General features: G+C 40.3%; 3 protein-coding genes and 2 non-coding genes across 9 annotated transcripts; 2 read left to right on the forward strand and 3 right to left on the reverse strand.

Annotated features, from left to right (window-relative positions):
• Window positions 1–4,361: 4,361 nt before the first annotated feature.
• LOC119031116 (odorant receptor 131-2-like) lies at window positions 4,362–6,289 on the reverse strand. The gene has a single exon (XM_037119327.1). It carries the CDS (start codon window positions 5,816–5,818, stop codon window positions 4,922–4,924), a length of 897 nt encoding a protein of 298 aa, XP_036975222.1. The 5' UTR covers window positions 5,819–6,289; the 3' UTR covers window positions 4,362–4,921.
• A 2,584-nt stretch (window positions 6,290–8,873) lies between these two features.
• Window positions 8,874–14,829, reverse strand: ppme1 (protein phosphatase methylesterase 1). Its single transcript, XM_037120828.1, has 14 exons — window positions 14,428–14,829; window positions 13,340–13,433; window positions 13,010–13,102; window positions 12,795–12,852; window positions 12,210–12,261; window positions 11,292–11,446; window positions 11,063–11,153; window positions 10,773–10,838; window positions 10,562–10,688; window positions 10,174–10,303; window positions 9,933–9,977; window positions 9,698–9,762; window positions 9,424–9,491; window positions 8,874–9,263 (listed from the first exon to the last, which is right to left on the reverse strand). Exons 1-14 carry the CDS (start codon window positions 14,511–14,513, stop codon window positions 9,260–9,262), a joined length of 1,134 nt encoding a protein of 377 aa, XP_036976723.1. The 5' UTR covers window positions 14,514–14,829; the 3' UTR covers window positions 8,874–9,259.
• Window positions 14,830–14,950: 121 nt separating this feature from the next.
• On the forward strand, window positions 14,951–15,022 carry trnaq-uug. Its single transcript has one exon. It is a non-coding gene; the product is annotated as a tRNA-Gln (tRNA).
• Window positions 15,023–15,569: 547 nt separating this feature from the next.
• On the reverse strand, window positions 15,570–15,641 carry trnaq-uug. The gene has a single exon. It is a non-coding gene; the product is annotated as a tRNA-Gln (tRNA).
• A 3,543-nt stretch (window positions 15,642–19,184) lies between these two features.
• Window positions 19,185–22,597, forward strand: LOC119031565 (mitochondrial uncoupling protein 2-like). 5 transcript variants are annotated; one of them, XM_037120129.1, is made up of 8 exons: window positions 19,190–19,420; window positions 19,628–19,759; window positions 20,555–20,688; window positions 20,790–20,997; window positions 21,078–21,275; window positions 21,367–21,468; window positions 21,573–21,753; window positions 21,849–22,597. In XM_037120129.1, the coding sequence occupies exons 3-8, from the start codon at window positions 20,563–20,565 to the stop codon at window positions 21,961–21,963; spliced, it is 930 nt and encodes a 309-aa protein (XP_036976024.1). In that variant the 5' UTR covers window positions 19,190–19,420; window positions 19,628–19,759; window positions 20,555–20,562; the 3' UTR covers window positions 21,964–22,597. The 5 variants fall into 5 exon arrangements, with proteins under 5 accessions (XP_036976026.1, XP_036976024.1, XP_036976023.1 ...); XM_037120128.1 differs by having other exon boundaries at window positions 19,190–19,394; XM_037120131.1 differs by lacking the exon at window positions 19,628–19,759 and having other exon boundaries at window positions 19,185–19,394.
• The last annotated feature ends 59 nt before the right edge of the window (window positions 22,598–22,656 follow it).

Consider the following 22,656-nt stretch of genomic DNA (forward strand, 5'->3'; position numbering starts at 1 on the left):
TGCCGGGTACTCACTAAAGGCACGTGGTTTTTAAAAAATGTATTTATTTATCTATTTTTTTTTTATCGGTGACAGAAAGGATGTATGTTCAGTCTGTTTTCTCTGCTTTTCTGTTTGCAGAATATTTTGATTTTAACAGATTTTAATACAATTTGGTGTTAAGTTAGGACAGTTAATCAAGAATCGGTAATTGAGTTTTGGTGCTAATGAGGCAAACGTTTAACATACACAAAGCACATTTTCTCTTATTGGTTCATTGTAAATGGTAAAGAAACAATTCATTTCTTGACTGCTGGCATGGTCCAACCATTGGTGGTCACCCATATGGTCCAACCATGTGTCATATGTGTCACGCCTGATTCCGTTTGCACATTATTCACAGTTATTTTTGGGTTTTTTTGGGGGGGGGGTTCGTCCGCCCTCTTATCATGTGCAGGGTTTGTGGGTGGCTGGAACTGAACCCAGCTGCCATTGGGGGACATTTTGGATCGAGAGACTGATTTACCTAACCTGCACCTCTTTGAACTGTGGAAGAAGCTGGGATACCCAGAGAGAACCCACTGCTACTGCAAACTCTGCACAGAAAGTCAGCTATCAAACCCAGGAACCTCTTGCTGTCCAAGTTTTGTGGAAATCCATTCAGTAGTTTTTGTATAATCCCGCTGACAAACCAACCAACCAACCAACCAACGGACACAGGTGAAAATGGTGAAAGAAATTAGATGAGAGAGGTGGTTAAGACAAAGGTAGAAAGAAATTGCTTGTTTCTTGCTTCACTGCATCTTGCAAGTACATCCATATTATTCTTTTTTACAAGTCAGACATGTTGACATGCATCTATTCTGACATGCAACATTGCTCACTAGTACTGCCTCCGGGGACACTTTGAACTGAGCCGTCGTTCATGTTATTATTCCTACCTGTGTTTGACGTGTTAGGACATCTCGAAACGTCTGCAGTAAAAAAGGCAGACACCATTATAATAAACCATCTGTGGTATTCAGGAGGTTAGAGTGGTACATAGTGTACCGTTCACTGTTTGCAAATTTCTAAAAATGGTCATATTGTCTACTTTTCTCTCTAGATATACACCATCATTGGTGATACCCAACTGATTTCTAAGTTTTATAGGTGACAATTAAAGGTTGCTGAGAATGTTAACACTGCTGTAAGTGGTCGGTTGTAGCTGCACGGGTCTGTAATTGAGACATATGTTGTTGCTCATAATCAACAAGTTAATCTTTGCAAAGCAAATGCGGGTGGGATGGGATGGGGGCTGGGGGGGCAGCACCCCCTTCTGCTGAGGGAAAGCTAACCAGGTCAGTGCTTTAATTTGAGTCTCAGTGCTGTCCTTTGGAGATCCACCAGGGATACAATTACTCTCCCACCATCCCATTCATCTGCTCCTCCGCAGTGCAAGCGGTTGCGTGCGTGAGTGTGCTCGTCAGCACGTCTTTTCTTTAATCCATCTCGAAGTGGGTAAAATGAGTGCATTGAATATTCTCATTGTTCTGAAGTTCAGTCTGAAGATCTCGCCTTGAGTGCAGCGCATCAACATGAAAGCCATATGCTGCTGCGACAAAGAATTTTATGATGAGGGAGAGAGAGGAGCCGACTTTCAGACTGTATGATTCAATTATGGGGCTTCTTCTAAAATCACAGACATATTTGAATTTGCATACTATAAAGTTTCCCGCTGACTTTTCCACAAACCCTCTTCCTGGAGCAGTAGACTTTTCCCATCAAATGCGATTTAGACATGACGAGCCCGACTGTTGTATCCTCTCTCCACCCCCTCTTTGCTTCTCTCATCAGCAGCTAATTTTTGAAATACTTTTTCCACCGCTTTTTTATGTCTAACAGATATGTCAAGGTCTTGCCAAATCAACAAAGACAGTCAAATGTTTTGTAACTGCTAGAGTTTCCAGGAATACTCTTATAATAAACACACACTGCATTTGTAGTTGGTGGAGGGAGGTCTTAATTCAGCTATTTCTCCTTCTTTCTTCTTCTGAGGCTATTATGTTATTGCACAGGAATGGATTATGTTTCAAGGTGAACAGGTTTCCCTGCAGAATAACATCTTCCGTTGCCTTCCACTCTGAATGCCGTTTTACAATAAAAGACTTGTGAAGTTAAAGGGACACTATGTAGCTTTTAAAAGAAAAAAAAATCAAACTCAGTTCTAATATTTACAACATTATTGAGGTAATAATACCAAAACAGATATATGCATTTTTCCATAACTGATTAAACCAGCTGTTCTGAGAGGACAATAAGGTCCCCAGAACTAGAAAGGTGGCAGGGTCCGCCAAATGTAAATATGTGTTGTCCTTTAAGCCGTTTGTTTACTCAGTTCATTCAGTCATGAGAACAAAGAGAGTTTATTTATTTGGTTTGTTTAGGCATAAACAAATCAGTCAGTGAAAATCTTTATTTTCTGATTACCACAAAAAGTAGAGAAATATGAGAACAATAACAAAAATAAGATACAAACATTTACAGAAGACGTACAATGTGCACTATGCAAATATGCAACACTGGTGCAGATATATGGTATAACACAAATGTGCATTGTTATACAGCACGAATGTCCAGTGATCAGTGCAAAACATGTGTGCTGTTGATGACAATCTGTGCAGAAACTCCACACATAGTTGCAGTTGTGCGTATGTTTGTGTGGGCTGGGGATTGGATGATGGGGGTGGGGGGCAAGTGAAGTGTCCAGTATGTTGACACAGTCAGAACAACATGCAACCCCCTAAATACAATAAGAACTTCTTTCACAAAAGCATTTTTTTGTGGGCTACTGCGCTGGTTCGCATTATATTGTGTGAGCGTTCTTGGTATTTCATCTCCCGTCTGCAGTTGTAAAGTTTTCCCAAGCTGGTAAAAAAAAAAAAAAAAAAAAGAGTTGGTTTTCTCTGTCATAACTCTCCAGTTTTATTGAGGATATTTTCTGATAGGATAAGAGGGTGGGTTTGTTTACTCCTCATGTAGCCCAGAAATACACGTTTTTGTTTAAGTCAGCAAAGTATTTGTGCTTCTTGTTAAATCAGCTCTTTAAAAATACTTGTCAAAAATATTCTTTCAGTTCAGAGATAATTCTTTTTTCTGGATGCACTTCCCACACAGCCACAGCCGAATGCCACAACACGGTGGAAACACTGACACATAACCTGTGTGACCAGAAATAAAACAGGGGCCTGTGTTTATGTGGCTCGCCATTATTACACCAAAAACACAGACTCCCATTTTCTTTGGTTGAGGATGTGAAGAATTTGTGTGATCATGATAACAAACTCTCCCTCCTGCTCTCACTCCAAACTAAAGCTGCTTTCTGTCACCAGGTATTTTTCTCCCTCCGGAATGTTTTTCAACCCTTCGAGTGCTCTTTCACGAAGGCCAGAGAGGTATTGAGAGGGCTTCAGGATTGTGACGGAGTAAAGATCGGTTAAATTAGTCCACCTCCCGCTCAGACGCTTCTTTTCTTCCGCGGGTCAGCACCTCCCTCCCTGTTTACCCACATAAATTGGTCTCTCTCTCTCTGCTCTCTGTCTCTGTGCTCTCTGCCACACAAGTGTCCATCTGGACTGTGAGAAAGAGGAGGGGATGGGAATCTCATCCATATCACAAGTTGCTGAACAGCCCCATTTTTCACAACATCATAGACGTTCCCACAGCTGCTATATGCCTCCATAAAGAAGACAAAGTTACCATAGGCTTACATATTAAAGGCTGAAAGTACTCATTGTGGTGGTTATCACCGTAGTGGACTATTTCCAAGCCAAAAGTGACCTCTGCTGGCTGAAGGGATGACTTACACCCAGCAGGATTTATATCTCACTTTGAAAATGTGTCTTTACATCTTATGACATCCCTCATTTCTCTTGTGTTAACTCATGACTTAGAAACCAGTTGTTATAAAACATTCAACTTATTGTATGTTTACAACACTGAAGGCAGTAGACAGAGCGATTAGTGACGACGGCTTTAAAAATGTCGACTTGTCCTGTCAGATTTCAGGATGTTTAGTGTCCAGACATTTAAGTAATCTGTTGTATTCCAGTGATATTTGTCATTTTTGAATATATTTTTAAATCTGAAAAAAATGATTATCTTTCCGCAACTCCAACTAAAAATCTCATCTCTATCCATTCTTTTACAAAACCTCTATAGATTAAAAAAAAAGCCCTATATGTACCACACCAGTTGCATACCAATGAATGACATTTCTGAGTGGCGTAACCTTTAAAATAAGTGTAGTATGAAATATACAATATTGTCTATGGGAAGAGACTATGCCATATGAATGTTAATAAAGAGAGTAAAGAAATAAGCATAAAGGAGCTGCAGCAACAGAAGGTTTTACTTTTTCATTTAATGAATGACCTCAAGGATTAATCACATTACCTGCTCACACTGCATCTGAAACTAATATCACAGACGTGGATGAAACGACAACCTACCAACACGTGAAGGAAATGAGATGGGTTTCATTCCCCTTAAATTTAAATATAACTGAATAAAGAGACGTGATTAGAGGGGATACGTCTGCACGAACTAACTTGTTAGTTATACACAGAGACTCAACATGATGAGGAAAAACTTTGTATCACATGTGACTCATTACCTTAAACTTATGTACTTCAATAAGATGGAGCATTTGCACGAAATTTAAACACTTAAAATGCCTGTTTTGGGCTAATTTTTTTTTTGTAGTGTACAATATCTTACATCTTGTAAGAGAAACAGACGATAAATAATAATGATTTAAGCCACATTTTTAGTTCTGACCTGAATCTGATCAGACACATTTGACTATATCACACAAGAAAGTCAATCACAGGAAGCGAACACACTTTCCAACTGCAACTATACGATCCCTTTACCTTAAAATAAATAAATAAATAAATAAAAATCAGGACTTAGGAAATGTCTTGTTAGTGATTTTGAAGCCGAAGGTGAAATAGTATATAAAGACGTGTCTGAAGATCTGATCTCTGAGGCCGTATATGAGAGGGCTCAAACACTTTGGGAGGATGATGAGAAGCACAAAGAGGACTCCTACCAGTTGTCCAGACTTTATCATACTAAACATGGTGGAGACCAGACACAGGCCGAGCTGAAACAGATGCAACAGCACCGTCCTATGGGCCTTGCTGCCCTCACGGACATTGGCAGAGGCTGACTTCACAGTGATCATGATAGCAACGTATGTATAGATGATAATAATGCTCACTATTACAAAATACACAATGTTGAAGACCTTGTATAAAGTTATAGAAATCTGTAGCCGGAAGACATTTTGTCTGCTGCAGTACCGAGGCACAGTGGAGCTCATGTTCTCGAGCCGGACGAAAATGAAAAGCTGGGTGAACGCGTCCAAAGACGCCGCCGTCCACATGACGGCGATGGCCACACCTGTCCTCACGGTGGTGGCGATGTCCGCGTGCCTCAGCGGGAAGCAAATGGCAACGTACCTCTCCAGGGACATCACAGCGAGGTTTAGGGGGGACATTTTCACAGTGATGGTTGCAAACAGTGTGAGGAGGACGCAAGCATAGCTGACCATTCGGACGGCGGCCACGGCCATGGTGAACAGTAAGACAGACACCAGCAGCTGCAGGGACTCAGTGAGCAGCAGGTGGCCGAACAGGATGTACCGAGAGGACTCCTGGAAGACGGGCTTCCTCAGCACGGCGAACAGCATGACGCCGTTCACGTACAGAAACAGGACGCACGGCAGCATTGTCAGAACTGTGACAGACACCTGATACTGCTGCAGCACCTGGGTGACTTCTGACGTGTCGTTCATGACCACAGCTGACGCACAAACACACAACCAATTATTGCTTAATGAGCAGCTGTCGGTCCCGAAGCATGTTCAGGAATATTCTGCAAAGAACACATTAAAGAAGCACAATTCTACCCCTGGGACAGTTTTTCAGGGGTTGAAAAAATACCAACAAGATTTAACATATATACAGCATCATGATATAACAGAATCTATGAAGTCATGGTAAACACGTTTTCTATAGGAGCGACTGATGTGGTCTGATGTCGTTTGACAAAGAAGTTCAGGCGGAAAGTCTGAGGAGTAAATCAACCTCCAGCCCATCACGTCCATTATGAATCATCTGTGTCCTGATGTCATCACCTCCACAGCCAGTCAGAGCTCGCAGTTGTTGTTGTTTTGTTTCTTCGGGGGAGGGTTTGAGAAGTTGTGTCCAACAAGAGAAGTTCATATTTACATTTTTCCTTATTAACAGTACAATAAATATCTATCGCATTTCTCTGTCTCTCTGTTTTCTCACATTGTTAAAATACAGTCTTGTTTCTCATGTGGTCGTTAACCACTTGAGCAACTAAAATGAAATTAAAACCATATGTAAGCATGAAGGCATATGGGAAAATATTGAAATATCAGCCAGAATCACCCAAAAGTTTCTAAAGGTCCAGAGTTAAGCTCAAAGCCGGTGGTACTGGCTCACCATCTTTGTGCATAACCTGGAAATTAGCTTCTCCCAGTTTCCCTCTACAAAAATCTTCTGGGATTTTTGAATTGGACATGAACTCTGTGGCAAACAAAGTCAGAAGTTTATGATACTTTGAAGTTTTGTTAGGCAAGGTAATCTTCACAGATGAACACCACTTTTGGGGATTTTCAAGGCATAAATAAAATTGTTACAAGTAAAAAGTTAATGCTATGCTATAAACAGACTACACTGAGGTTGCGTGACTGCTGAGCATCTTACTACATGATTAAAAAACACTTAAAAAAAAAAATAAACTGATCAATCTTCTACTGTTAAGTTGAAGTTCAGGAATAATTTGCAAATAAAGTCTGCCAGTGACTAAAGTGGGAACCATGACTGGAATCATCGAAGCTCCTGCTCAACTCCAACTGCATCAAATCAGTCAAGTTTGATTTGCATTTGATTTCACAATTGGGCCTTCTAATGTTCAATTAAGGATGTTTACAAGAATAAGAATAAAATTTAAAAAAAAAACTGTGGGGCTGTGCCGCTGTTTTGAATACATGTAAGCTTTCTCCACTGCTGCACTGGTGATGATAGATTTTATGTCGTAGCACATTTTTGCTGCAAATCTTATTTCAGGCATCCAGCCAAAAAAAAAAAAAAAGAAAAGAAAAAAACCCTACAGACTTTGAAACAAGGGAGTTTGAAGTGTGAAAACGCCAACTGATTAACAGGTTTCAGGACTTCACTACACTCGCTATATACAGAACAAAATTGTTTTTTGTACCTGGCTGTAAATGTGTTTATTTCTGCTTTAAAGTTAGACATTTTAACAGGTTGTCTTATGGAGATTGTCTCACTTTTGGAGTCTAACTCAGGTGACCACTCAAGATGCTGCAGGTATTGGTACTTTGGCACTGACGACCACAGAGGCAGTTGCTTGGTTGCAACTCAAGCCAAAAATCCTCGATATCCTCGACCAACAACCCAAACCATACCGCACCTTTGAATGGTGTGTTTTCAAACCAACAAATCCTGCACAGTATGCCTTTAAAAGTTTGATGTTTTAATGGAATTCTTGTGGGACCAGGTGAAGTCAGAGTGTCACCAGAATGAGCAGCTTTTATCCATAAATGTTTGTCAAGTTTAATTAGAATCGTTTTGTTTATAATAAAATGGTACTTTTTGTTCTGACCAGCACCTCTTACCTTTTCATCAGCCCGTCTGTACAGTCTTTCAGCACCACATCTCCTGAACAGCTCCTCCGTCTCTATCAGGGCCGAGTCTTCAATAGACGACAGATTGGTGAATTTTTCCTGTTGCAGACTGTTTTTTTTTAAAATTTATTTTTTAATTTTTTCATTTGTGGAAAAGGAAGGTTTCAAGATCCAATGAATTTACAAGTCAGCTTCAACAGTGATTCTGTGTATTTGGCCTCATGTACACACAATAATTCAGTGTAAGAAAATGGTGCAGATACAGTTAATACACAGGAAAGAGTGTAGAAATTAACTGTTAACAGTACAGTGGTATTAATCTGTGGGAATATATTATTTAAAGGTGTTGTAAATCATGCACTTTTCGGCTTGGTGAAGAAACCAAAGTAAAGGATGTGAATTGTTAGACCCAAAATGATGCAACTGGGACTGGACAACAAGTCAGCCTTGTTTACAAGCTCACATCTCTTAATGATCTCAGTGGCTGTAATTCTTCAGAGGACAGTCATTAAAAACACATCAATTATTCAGATATTTATATCAGACATCATTACATTATATTTTTCTCGTTGCGTTTGGGCCACAGCGGGACAATTAAAACCAGCATTCCTCGGGAGTAAACCCGGCGCATCATCCTTATCTTAAAATCTAAAACTACAATTTTCCCCCCAACTTCTGTTTACTGATGCTTTGTGAATTTCTGATAGCCAACTTCACAATTAACATTGTTTCCTATTTGAAATTGACTGAAGAAGGATGTTTTAAAAGAAATGCTCAGGACAACTTTATGGTGACATGAGAATAAAATGAGTAAGGGGAAATCAGGTGTACTGCATCATCATTTACAGCTGAGGACAATTATTTCTTGTTATTAAAAAAAGAAATCTACTCTGAATGAGATTGGAGCAGTAGATTATTAATGTATTTCCTGGCAACACAAACGGGGCCTTTTCAAATCTATATTTTAATGGCATACAATTCTATTTATTAGTGCAATACCCATACAGAACTGTAATCATATTACACAGTGAATAGTGTTCACCATGTATATGTCACTTGCTCTAAACAAGGGTTAAATATATCTTTCCGATGTCCCGTCAACTAAACTACCACCACACTAAAATGATCACGATGTCCTTTTAACACACATACCAAATATACAAGCATGAGTAAGTTTTTTTTTTTTTTTTTTTTTTTTTTTTTTTACAGCGTCCACCTTTAATCATTTAATTTGAATTCAAACATTACAAACACATTGACAATGATGCAGTCACTCAAAAATAAACCACGAAACAAGGGGAGCATTCAAAGATTTAAAAAAAATATATTGTAAAAGGAAAAGTACAATCAAATCCCAGTGTTTTCAAATAAAAATAAGGCAAAGCTAAAAGGCAAAGAATCACATAACAGAAGCAAAATAATAATAATAATAATAATAATAATAATAATAATAATAGTTATATTTTCCTTAATTTGCTGTTTAATTGTACAGGCGAGGATGTGGATGAGTCTTGAAACATTTCTTCTATGGCTGCTGGCTATATAGACTGAAACTGGAAATTAGCTGTGGAAAGATTGAAACACAGAATCAGTTATTCTGCATCTACACCCCGGTCTCTTAATTAATAACTCTACACAAAAACAATGTATTATGAACACCCATCAACTACTATTTAAAAGTCTGAGAAATCGTTTCTAGTGTACGCATTCTTCAGTTCACTTACCACAGGTATCCTTCTTTAAACTCAGTGAACTTGTGCCGGACCATAAATGTTGCTAGAGCGTCTGCTACCTAGCAACAGATGACAGAGGGCTAAGTTAAGAAAGTAGTAACAGCGAACTGAATCTGGATCAGAAAGAGTCTATATATAGATATGGCAGTGTGATTTAGCATGTTAAACTTATTTTGGCATATCAACAGGCATTTATGATGAATTTAGACATTGTGGTAAGTGTATAGACACAGCCCACAGCGTATGTTAAGCAAACAGCACTCACTTTTTCAGGTGCGTCCTCGTGGACAGCATGACCACACTGAGGGAGGACCTGCATCTGAAACTTTCCTGTGGACAAACGATGACATGATGGATATTTGAGAGGTCTGTGTATCATTCATAGCATTCAAAGAGTGATGACCTTTTAATTCAAAACATTTAGAAATTAGAAACCTTAACAAATGTGGTAAAAAGAAAATGGACAACTGTGCATAAACTCTCAGTTCGTGCTCCTTTACCTTGCATCTGTCCAATAGTAAGGTCTTTGTCAAGCCTGTCCACTCCTGCACAAGGGATTAAGTCAGGGGTGAAATTGTGCAGTCAGTGACATAACAGCTTGGAATTAAACATTAATTATTTGTATTCATCTAAACTGGTGGGACATGACCTGAAAATCTACAAAAAAAACTGCCTGTCAGGATCCTTTTTATGTATTTGGGTTACCATATAATCCTGAGAGTTCACTGTGAGAGATCTAACCTGCGAGCAGAAGTAGTTTTGGTACAGGGCAAGTGAGAAAGAGGGCAGACAGGCCTCTGAACCAGCCCTCCCAGTACTTTTCCGTCTTCGACAGCTCCACTCGCCAGGTAAATACTGTTTCCTTTTTTATCTGAGTGGAAGAAATCAACATATTTAGATCAACGTACATAGCTCTTAAAAACACTGTGACTAGAGCTGCAAAGATGATATGAAGGCATCACCTTAGGCTCTCGGAAATGGCGATCAGCATTTTTCAGAATGCTTCGATATATATAGAGAAAACAACCATTTAACAGTAAAAATAACTGGCAGAATAATCGATACTGAAAACAATGGCTAGTTGCAGCCCTAGATATTACAGAAAGACAAAGGATAAGAGAGACAGAACCTCTTGATCATCTTCCTTCATCCTCTTCTTATTAGATTCTTCCTCCACTTCTTCTTCCTCTTCTTCTTCTATTATACCTTCACCAATGCTGTTAGACACACCTGGACTGCTGGTGGATTCCTCACATCTGTGAGTCAAAACAGAGCAAATTAACATGCAGTACATGCAACTTAGAAAAAAAACAATTCCATGATAAACAGAGCAGACATACTTTTTCACCTGGCCTCCCATTGACACTCGTGCTGACTCAATGTTTCGGATCTGGCCGCTCTTCACACTGAAGGCAAAAAGGAAAAGAAAAGCCTCAGACACACGAGTACAAATGTAATAGTTAGATCGAAGCGCAATCTCTAAGAATGAAGGCCATTAAAACAATATCAATATACACACATAGATCAAAATGTCCTTTCCAAGCTGAAGGTTGTCCAAAACATGAGCAACTCTTCCAACACTCCTCCTCTTAGTTTTGGTTTTAGTTAAATAATCATGCTTCATGTTTACCTCCACTCAATGGCATTCTCCAGAGATTTAAATGTCTTTGGCCGACTTCTGAGGAAATTCTGCATACTGTTCAACGCATCCATTGCTGTACCTGAATGTGATTAACACAACTGACATTAATAAACCCCTTGTCAATGCTCATCATTAATTTAATAAAAAATTGGTCATGAGTATGTGTCATACATGTTCACTGCTGGTCATAGTAGGGGTAAAATCAACATGCACAAACCCTCTACAACGTCAATGACACAGAGGCCAAGCAGAGATGGTATATGATTGGCAGCAGCTGCATGAACGGCAATGGCTCCACCCATGCTGTGTCCGATGATCATGATTGGAGGAGGATTCTCTCCATAGAGCGCCTCTACCACTTTGCCAATATCCCTTTTGAAAGAGAAAAGAAATAATAATATGTTAACCTCTTTATATTTACATCACAAGTGTCAATATTTATCAGGATACACATCATCTTCAGAGTCAGCTAGAATTTGGCTTAATTTGCACATAAGTAGAACCTCACATACTTTATGAAGCAAAGTTGTAGCATCACATCCACATATATAATTGTGAATTGTGAGAGATGAGTCTTAACGTGTTTGAAGGAGAGGGACATTAAATGTTCACTTGAGAGCTGGTCCCACATGCAAGCTCTTATAGAACTGACTGAAACACCTGCTGCGTAGCTGCAGCTCCCAACATGGCCAGACTTGTAGTGCTGTTTTCCTCTTTTAACACTTTTTCCTGCATTCTGAAAGAACGAGGTGAAATGTGCCATGGTGACATTAGCAACTCATGTTGTCAAAGGTGAGAAATGTAGTTTCACTTTCACAACTAAATGGAAGTTTATCATCTTTATGAACGATTTTCACTTTTTTATATATATTTTTTTGGCCTTTTGGCTTTTATTGATAGAACAGCTGAAGACATGACAGGAAACAGGTTGAGAGAGAGGGGAAGTGACATGCAGCAAAGGGCCTCAGACCAGGACTCGAACCCTGGTCCACTGCAGCGAGGACAAGGTGCATGGGATGCCCGCTCTACCCAGTGAGCTAAACGCCACCCCAATTTTGACTTTCTTGACTTGCAAATCGTTGCAAGCAGGATCACGGCTGTTTAAAATGTGTGACAGTGCTGCACAGCAACTTACTTGGCCATAGTGTCTGCAGACAGATCATCAGGATTTTTCACTTTGGTGTCGCCTGCAGGTGATGAGAGAGAAAGAAGCAGAATGTACCACTTGCTTGATATAAGCTCAGGAAAGAGCAAAAGATCTGCCAGATGGTGTAATAATGTAGTAGGAGTCCTCCCATGATCACATGAGATGGGGAGAGTTGGCCTATAATTACAGGTTGTGTAAAGTAGTGATGAGATCAAGCTAGTCTGGGACAGCAATTTCAGTTCGTAATAATTTGTGGTACTAGAGCTGCAAATTGAACAGTAAAATACATCTATTAAAAATATAAGGGACCTCTGATTTTCTACTGACACCAAAATACCTGCCACTGCGTTATTTCATCAACATATTGCTTTGCAAAATAAGAAGCAACTAGAATCTGCTCAAACAGAGTCTTAATCAACAGCATTTTCCCTGTTTGACTCAGTGCAGTACATTAAATAGTGACTGACAGGAAATTGTTACGCAGAGGGGACTGGTAATACCAACTAACAAAACTGACATATATCCATTTCCTACATCATAAATGAAATGTGTCTTGTGACGATCTATATTTACCATGAGCGCGAAGGTCCAAGGCCACCACTCTGCAGTTGATCCTGCTGTATATGACGGCCTGTATGAAACCACTTAAATTAAAATATTGTCCAGTGAACTTGCCGAAATATAAGAATATCTCCATAAATATTCCACAGATTGTAGCTGTGTATTTTAAACATACGATTTATCAGTGTTAAGAGGCTGTAGGGTTTTCTGTAAGTTGCCATACTCACAGTGAACACTGCCCAGGAGAGTGCAGAGTGGCCTCCTCCATGCAGCAAGAGCAGCACAGGACCATGGGAACCGCTGCAGTAAATTCTGAAAATGTTCATGGTAGTCAAGGAAATTCATACCAGAGCTGTATCGGAGTAATAAAGTAAGCAAATGCTGTTTAAAAGACAATAATGACTCATTCTTAATAAACTGATACATAGCACACTGGTATAAAGAGGTGGTTAAATCTGACATGACCTAGTTAGATTTGAATACTCTGGGTGATGCCAAAGTTTCAATAATTCATGCTGAACTTTCTCCTGGCAAACAGAAGCAGCAAACAAGGATATATCTTTGCCATTTTCATTTTCCACCTCAACGTCTTCCATGGTTTCAAAGTACTGACTCCAGGGCAGCGGGGAGAAGTCTCTCTTCCGTCCAGGTCTGTATAAAAAAGAAGATAAGAAGAGAAAAGATGATAAGTAAAATATGGACCAATCTCATACTGCAGTGGGATAAACAAAACACATGGAGCCTGACACGAATCTTTGTTGACACTTTCAGAAGACGGGGATAATTCAATGAAAGCGAGAAATTGTGAAACTCAATCAATATTTTTCAACAAGAGCAGCACATATGCTGCGTCATCAGTGTTTCACTCAGTGTCATTTCTTCTAACATTATCATTTCTTTACCTCAGACCAAAAGCAGCCACATGACTACACATTGAGGTTTTCTAATGCTGTGGTTGCAGGTTACTTCACTGACCAGAAAGCGCAGACTCAAGACTTTTTCAGGGTAAAGTTTTAGTGTGTCTTCATGTTGGCGTGGTTTCAGTTATTCTCAAACAGTCATGAGAAGTTGCATGACGTTTCATTAAAACCCCAAACTTAGACCACTAACCAGAGCAAACGCTTGTTTATAAAGCTATATTGACATGGTGATGTAAACAAGCCAGAAACAGGCCCTGATGTTTACTGCACATGCTGTGGAAATGGAAACTGAGGGGGGTCCAAACCCTGCAGATCATAACAACATCTGATCTGACCTGAGAGAACTCTTAAGCTTATATCAAGATTAACATCATCACACGCTTCTTACGGTGTGTCGTTCAGACTCACTCTCACTCTGACATGTCTGAGCTAATAGTCGTCAGCTGATGAGCAATGTTTCAAATCAGATCCAGCGTAGAAAAACATAAAGCTTATGTTATGTTATGTTCCAACTACGTTTTATTCGCCACTGTTGGTCATAACTCTGGTAGCATAAGCTAGCTCAGCTAGCTAACGCAGTCATTGCTGTCCTGTCCTTTAACAAACAGTAAAGTTGTGAGTGCAATGGGACAGAGAACAACTCATGTTATGACGCATATAATAAAATGTAATCATAGACAGCAGGCAGAGTTGACAGCAAGCTAACAGGATGCTAGCTAACTCACCCCATTTTCATTTTGGAGCCGGACTGAAAACCACCAGCCATAGGAGGTCTGGAGGATAACAGGTTTAAGTGCAACTGTTTCTCCATGTTGTCGAAGGCGGGGTCGGTCTCTGTCAGGAACTGAGTGGTGCGACCTTCCCTCTCTTTCGCAGCATATGATTTTGCTCGACACCTGCAGCGACGCTAGCCAGGCATTGAGCAAATCTCGGCTAACGCTACGTTTTTTTTTCTGACAAGCTAACGGCTAACAGCGACTCTTCTTCGGCGGCTGCTGTGATTATTTTGGGTCGGCTTCTTCTTCTACGGTTACGCGTTACCCTCGTAGGTTAGCGAGGACCTTTCAAAGCATCACTGCCATCTACTGACTGTGAAACATGCTCTAGTATCCAGCAGCTCTTTATATACATAGACATATATACGTGTCTGTGTTTACATAAACAAATATTTGTCAAATCCCACTTTGTCTGTTTAAGAGTTATTTTGCCCCCACGTGGCCGGAAATTGAAGTGGCGACACTGTGACGTGGTTCCATGGTGTAATGGTTAGCACTCTGGACTTTGAATCCAGTGATCCGAGTTCAAATCTCGGTGGAACCTCTTTAACTTAGAAAAACATAAGAAATCATAAATCAGTTTCTAGTAGATGCAGCATTTTATTTTGTATTGTTTTCAATCGGTAATGCAGCATAACATGAAGCAACCTTAATGGAGTTTGTGTTGGCCCCCAAGTACCGAGAAATGCTACCTGGGGGCATATATATATATATATATATATATATATATATATATATATATATATATATATATATATATATATATGAACTGTGTACAAATGAACTGTGAATAGTGAATAGATATGTTAATTCATTTAACCTTTATTCAGTTCTATTTAAATTCAGTTCTATTTAAATTCATTTTACAAATTAATTGAATTAAATTATATTTAATTGGCACCTTGTAATAGGATACTCACTTAACTTTTGCCACAGTAACCAGTAAATCTGCCCAGTCATGGTGGAATACAACATTGTGATGCACAAAGGATTACCCACTGGCAAATTATACTTACAGACTTAAAGTATTGCTTTTCATTGTTAAGTTGATCTTTGCATGGACCCATTTTTGTGCCACACTAACTTAAATCAGGTTCCACCGAGATTTGAACTCGGATCACTGGATTCAAAGTCCAGAGTGCTAACCATTACACCATGGAACCTCTGCAGAGGTACACATCCATGGTATCATGAGAGACTGACCACCAACAACAGTAACAGTAGTAACAGTGGATAAATAAGAAAAGCAATTGGTTGTAAATGTAATTAGTCTGTTTATATTTATTTATACAGGGTGTATGAAAAATCAAAACAGATTTCTCATCTTTCACATTAATACAAAGAGCTAAAAATAAATCAACACTTTGCGTTATTTCCTCTTGTTTACAACATCCCTGAACACAAGGTGGCAGCAGTATACCGTACCCATGAGACAACTCACTTAAAGGGGCACTCCACCTAATTTTACAAATGAAGGTCAGGTAATCCATGATGGTTGGTCTTGTTCAGGTGTTAAAAAAACAGCCGTGCAGTGTTTTCTGTGGGTCTGCAAAAAAAAAATGACTCTGATGATGTCATGGTGATGTCATCATGGTTATCTCAGCTATAGCAAATAGAAATGTGGAGTTTGGAAGATGTGGGTGTTCTTCATAGGCAGTACAGTCTAATGAAAGACACTGTTGAGATGCATCGTGGGAAATGTGTGTGTGTTTCTTTCTTAACTAGACCCATACAAGGGCTGAAAACCCAGAGAATCTTGGCCTTTGCTGCATGAATTTCATCAGGTTTGTGCATTTTTTTATGGAATTCACTCCAAACAACTGATTTTCAGTATGCTCAGGAAACAAATATACGTACAGTGCTGCTGAGAAATATCTTGAGAGAAATATCTGATAGGTTAATGGTAATATTATTAACTGGTGATATTGCAAGTTGTGGTTATGATCACTGGGGGATCACTAAAGTCGCAGCTTCAGTCCTGTAATCGGAGTCACTGTTATTCAACAGGCGACATTTAAGGGACGTTTAAAATGTGGTTACATAAAGAGTTCAAGAGTTTGTTGCGACAGCTGATCGTCTATCATTGCAGACTTGTTAATTTGATCGTGAGAGGCGCAGGAAGGGAAGGGGAGAGGAAGAGGCCAAGGGTGAAGGTGAATAAACACAGTTGGTCATGTCCATTTTCAGCTTTCACACAGGTTTTACTTGAATTCGATTGTTTGATTTCATATTTGTAACTTTTAGGATCATTCATGTAAGTACTGGGTGGGAATAAAAATATCCAACTCACCACAAAGCTGATCAACGTTTCTTCTCTATTTTGGTGACACATTCATTTGATTTCAGTGTGTTTAATGGTGAGCTGTTTGTCCTCTGATGTAGCCTAACATTTGAGGCTGTTTAAAGTCTTCTGAGCATCCTGTTCTGAGAGAATGGATGTACATCAGTCTCTCCCTCCATTTATACAGTACATTCAATATTGAAATGTTGTGTTATCATGTTTACTGGGAGCAACAGACACAGTTAAATACAGTCGTTCTTGGTACGTGGGTCCATATGTTGTCCCAGTGAAATATCTCTTCATGTGTGAAAATGGATTCCAGAAACATTTGATGAGGATGATTAGAGAGTCTAAAATCATGACTATGATACAAATGGATCACTTAGAAAATATTTAAAGAATTAAATTTGAGATGAGATGAGATCAACAAATGAAGTGATGGTGATGCTGCTTCACTTTCTTTTCAATGACCGCTCACCTAATAAAGCTAAGACAGAAGATGGGGATTGGGGCTGTACTTGTGCCCCACTAACCTTTAGGTAGTGCAGCAGCTTCGATTATTTATAGCGTAATGGTCTATATTTAAAGTGCAATGGAGATTAGCTGTTTCACAGCACTCATTCATGATTCGTGGTATTCCAAGTGCAGGAGAGCAGCGCAGCGGTGACGAGAGTCTGCCTGCTCAGTTTCTTTTCCATCTGCTGTCGGTGAGGTCAACGCAGTCTGGTTGAAGCCGGACCAGCGAGTTGTTTACTGGTCGGGATGTGTGCTCAAAGGTTATTCACACAGTGTTCCCAGACAGGATCCTGTTTTTAGCCCCGGGTCAAGAAAGAATGGTGGTGGGCGCAGCTCCTCTCTTCTGCTGGGTTTAAGGTTGAATCATTTACAGTCATTGGCTCACAGATGACATAATATTAAGAAAAGATCCATGATCCAGATTTATACAACTTTTAAAGGAGCACTATGTAGTTTTGGAGAAAAAATTCAAACTCACAATTTTGATATTTACGCTAATAATGAGGTGACGCCCAGAACACTGTTTGTAGCGAGAAAGGTGGCAGGATCCGCCAAATATTAACAATGTTAAACAGTATCACACTGTGTTGCCCTTTAAGGTCAGTTTGTTTTTTCAGTTTATTCAGTCATGAAAACAAAAAGAGTTTGTTTGCACCTTTAAAATGCATCTGAAATACTTTAAAATGGATTATTGCCTTTAATCTCCTTGTCCAAATACACTCTGTCATCAATTTAGTTCCTTTAAAATGATAATTGAGAACTAAGTTCAATTTGAATCAATATCTAAACCTTTTATCTGCATTCTCGTAGCTAATAAGGCTATCTATTCACACACAGGCCATTGAAATCCCTGAATATGCACGGATCAAAACACGAAACTGTGCAGCAGGCGCAGGTTTGGAGAGGCGGCCATGACCACTGAGCAGAACAGAGCAGGAGTGATTTGGACTGAAGATTTGGAGAAACAGAAACCCCTCTGATTTCATGGCTGCTATTATCAAAGTGCTAGGGTGCACTAGGTAAACAGACAAACACAATCTAGAAACTTAGCAGTGCAGTTTTTGGCAAGAGAAAAACACCTTGACGCATGTACCAGCAGGCGAAACCTTAGATGTGTACAAGAGACACTTCTGCACAGTCAACCTCGTGACTTCACGTAAGCCTGCAGGGGCCCTGACCCGGAGCTGCAATGGAAAGTCACATGTACCGAGGCATGCACGAACAGGACTGCAGCACTCTACTGACAAAGTGTCTACCCCTCTTCTAACGCTCTCCATCCAGCGTCCAGTCCCGACTTTGGGTGCTGCTGGTTCGCCCTGACAGATGCTAACTGCTTGACTGATTGCATACAGATGCCGTGTGCATCCACCCACTGCTGTTCACCGTATGGATTGGCTGAGAAAGATGGCGGTTCCTTAGCCTGGAATGTTTCGTAACTTTATTACTTGCAGGGAGGGGAGAAATTCTAGAGCTCCGGAATAAGTTTTTGCTGGGCGGTAACACAGAGGAAGTGATGTAGTGAAAATGTTTTCCCCCTACAGAGCTCTTGTCAGCTTTTCAAATGCCCCATGAAAACATTTAGGGAATCCAGACAGGCCTCCCTTCCTGATTGGCCATATATACCAACCAATAGAAACACAGGGTTTGCTCCTTGATGTCTGTGTAGTAATATGAGCCTGTAACCACACGTGCTGAAGCTGGTATTTTGGGTCAAAACTTGAAGTAATGCTTCAAGTTCAAGTGCTTCATAATGCTTCTGATGAGTGAGTTTAATTAAAAAAAAAAAAAAAAAAGTAACACACCAAGAAAACACTGTAAACGTGCACTCACAGTGTCTGTACTGGGCTGTCACAACAGCGCTGTGAGGAGCAGATCAACAAGGGCTCAGATATCCAGCTGTGACTCGCAGACGCTGGTAAACACGGGACACATATGACAGGTGTGTATTACTTGTGGGTTTGCCCCACAGTCATGTGCTAAAGGTGCTTATAAATTGAGCAACTTGTTCGACAGTGAAGAGTAAGCAGACAGCACGAGAGGAGGACACTAAAGGAGCTAACTGCCTGAAGGATTGTACATATTGCTCTCTGGATTATAAACTCCCTGGAACACTACTTGGGTAACTTTGACATGAAGACAACAGAGGTTTTTTTTTTTCATCAAGCATGCACCATTTCTCATCCCTTTTAATTGATTTATATCTAAGTGCAAAGATACAAAAGTGAAATGTTAAATGTTTAAATCCTTCTCATTCTTGCATGGTTTTCTGTATCACAATAATACAAGTAATAACAGATAAAACCAATAATACACTTTCTGCTTGGTAAATGTGGATGTTTTTTTTGTTTTCAGTGAGCAGTGTTATGCTGGCTGGCTCACCTCTCACAGAGTTTATGGCCCAAGGCATCTCCACAACAGAACCACTTCTTAAGACTGCTGTACTTCTCGAAAAAACTTGAAGCTTTTCTTTACCATTGTTCACAGGTATTCCTTATGTTTGGCGCGAACACACTAAATACTAGTATCGTCAGCATTACTAACACAATCAGGTTTTTATACCAGTTAATGTGAGTCAGTGGCTCCAAAATAGAGAGGCGGGTCACACTGGTGTGCTGTGGCATTATATTACATGAACATGTTGCAAGCGGTGTTGTTAAAAGTACTCAAAAGTCATACTTGAATAAAGGTGAAGATATTGTTAAAATATTACTTTGATAAAAGTTAATGTTACCATTCGTATAACACTTGAGTAAAAGTCTTAAAGTGTCTAATCTAAAATGTAGTTAAGGCAATAAATGTACAATTGAAAGCTTCAGTAAAAGTAAATTATACATATATTTACATGAATGTAAACACTGTTTATCATGGGTTGAGTATAAGATCCGATATTCAGCATTTTCCTCGTAAATATAGTAGAATGGAAGTACAAAGTAGTAAAACTTAGTAAGTACCTACAAATGACAGTAGTTGAGTAAATCCCTCAAGGGAGCCAAACAATAAACCTGTTTCTAGTGACCAGAAAACAAGTCACACAGGCTGTTTGTATGAATGTGAATACAGATCTTCCTTGAGGTCTTGAAAGTTTGAAAACCACTTCTGGCTGTACCAGTGTAGGTCAGACCAAGTCAAAACGAGCAGTTGCCATTCAGCGCATGTCCGTCCGTCTAAGCTTAGTGATGATTTTCTTGGTTTGCGAGTCTGGTATGTGGTGTGATATAACCAGAGGTCCAGGGCAAATAGCTTTAAGAGCGTGTTTTTCCATTTATGTCATCCACCCAGGCGTACAAATGGTTGGCATGAAACCCGGCGACATGGTGCCCTCTGCGACAGTCAAGTTCTTCGGAGCCGGCACCGCGGCCTGCATAGCCGACCTCGTCACCTTTCCACTAGACACGGCCAAAGTCAGACTACAGGTGTGACGCACAGTCTTTAAGAGGGCTTGACACATTTTTAAACTGTACATGTTGTTCCAGACCAGCTGCTAACAATCTTTCAATGTCATCCTCTTGTCTAGATTCAGGGAGAGTCTCAGAAAGGTAAAGGTGGCATCGACGTGAAGTACCGGGGAGTGTTTGGCACCATCACCACCATGGTGCGCACAGAGGGGCCCAGGAGTCTTTACAATGGACTGGTGGCAGGACTCCAGAGGCAGATGAGCTTCGCCTCAGTCCGGATAGGTCTTTACGACTCCATGAAGCAGTTCTATACTCGAGGCACAGAAAGTGAGTTTCATTGTGTTGTGTGAATGAGGTTGGATCGCTCCGTCTGCCTCAATCTGACCAACAAACATGCTGCTTCACAGGCGCTGGGATTGTCACTCGGCTCATGGCGGGCTGCACCACAGGTGCCATGGCCGTGGCCTTTGCGCAGCCGACAGATGTGGTAAAGGTGCGTTTCCAAGCCCAGGTGCGACTGGCTGACGGCGGGAGGAGGTACAACAGCACGCTGGACGCCTACAAGACAATTGCCAGAGACGAGGGAGTGCGAGGCCTTTGGAGAGGTGCCACTTCAAAATCCTCAAAAACCTTCACATATATATGAAAAAACAATCCCTCCTCTAGTTTTGAAGACCACCCTCTCCTTTCTTCTAGGTTGTATGCCGAACATCACACGTAATGCCATTGTAAACTGTGCAGAGCTGGTGACCTATGACATGATCAAAGAGCTCATCCTGAAGTACGACCTGATGACAGGTGAGCTGCTGAGGAAAACTGATCCCAAAACTAATTTGTTTCACATCCAAATACAAACATTAGCTGTTGTGGAGGGATATGACTCATCTCCTGTTGCCCCTCAGACAATCTGCCGTGCCACTTCACCGCTGCCTTCGGCGCTGGCTTCTGCACAACAGTCGTGGCCTCTCCTGTGGATGTAGTCAAAACACGGTTCATGAACTCAGGGTCTGGCCAGTACAGCAGCGCCATCAACTGTGCTCTCACCATGCTGAGACATGAAGGTCCCACAGCCTTCTATAAAGGGTAAAAACATGTAAAAACATATATCAGTGAGGCAAACAGCGCTAAAATGACCAGTTTGGGACTCTTCTCAACTTGTATTTTTCTGTCCCCTTCAGGTTCATGCCTTCTTTCCTGCGACTGGGGTCCTGGAACATTGTGATGTTTGTGACGTATGAGCAGATTAAAAGAGGCATGACGAGGGTGCAACACAGCTGGGAGTCGCCGTTTTGACATCCTCGCTAGTTTCTTTGGACGGGACTGCACAAACACAACTGCCTGAATGTCGCAATGACACAGTGGTGAGCAGTGGCTGGAAAGGGAGACCTGGAAGTGGTCATGGCAGGAAGCTCTTTCACTTCCTGAATGAGGGCATTGTAGCAACACCAGACGTGATTTAAGGATTCATGTCTAAAGACACTTTTTTTGTTGCGTTGTAATTGGGAGAAGAAAAGCGTATTCAGGTATATAAAAGATGGATGTGAGTAATTCCCAAAGGTTATGTTTCACCTGTTATTAACTTATTTAGTAAAATCTTGATCAGGGGGCTGTTCCGTAGCTTTGACGAGGGATTTTCATGTTTACAAGAATGAACTGTGACATAATATGAACGATGCAAAGGCGTTATGTTGTTATTTAATAGACAGATTGGGTCTGGCAACACCAGACCTAAACAGTGACCATTTATATGTTGTATACTGTAGATTGTTTACAGTGTTTACCGTCGTTTATGCATGTGGTCGGGGGTTTATAGTCAAACCATGTGCTGCTGGTTGTAAATAGCTTGATTTATCGCTGGTCGATACGTCATAAATATGTTGTGCAAGGTGATATATGATGCCAAAATGAATAAATGATGTGCCATTTATTTCTTTGTCTAGTACTGACTTTTATTTAACATCTTTTTGAATCAACAAACCCTGAAGC

The sequence above is a fragment of the Acanthopagrus latus genome, chromosome 13 (genome assembly GCF_904848185.1).
Source record: "Acanthopagrus latus isolate v.2019 chromosome 13, fAcaLat1.1, whole genome shotgun sequence".
Taxonomy (NCBI): Eukaryota; Metazoa; Chordata; class Actinopteri; order Spariformes; family Sparidae; genus Acanthopagrus; species Acanthopagrus latus.

Bases quoted from the DNA above. Each gene is read 5' to 3' on its own strand.
- LOC119031116 (XM_037119327.1), bottom strand. From the start codon at position 5,818: ATGAACGACACGTCAGAAGTCACCCAGGTGCTGCAGCAGTATCAGGTG.
- ppme1 (XM_037120828.1), bottom strand. From the start codon at position 14,513: ATGGAGAAACAGTTGCACTTAAACCTGTTATCCTCCAGACCTCCTATG. The intron at 11,154-11,291 runs GTTTGTGCATGT...AATCACATTCAG, and splicing joins TGTCATTGACGTTGTAGAGG to GTACAGCAATGGATGCGTTG. The intron at 9,763-9,932 runs GTAAAGGAGCAC...GTTTGTCCACAG, and splicing joins TACTATTGGACAGATGCAAG to GAAAGTTTCAGATGCAGGTC.
- LOC119031565 (XM_037120127.1), top strand. From the start codon at position 20,428: ATGTCCGTCCGTCTAAGCTTAGTGATGATTTTCTTGGTTTGCGAGTCT. The intron at 20,998-21,077 runs GTGAGTTTCATT...GCTGCTTCACAG, and splicing joins CTATACTCGAGGCACAGAAA to GCGCTGGGATTGTCACTCGG. The intron at 21,276-21,366 runs GTGCCACTTCAA...CCTTTCTTCTAG, and splicing joins AGTGCGAGGCCTTTGGAGAG to GTTGTATGCCGAACATCACA.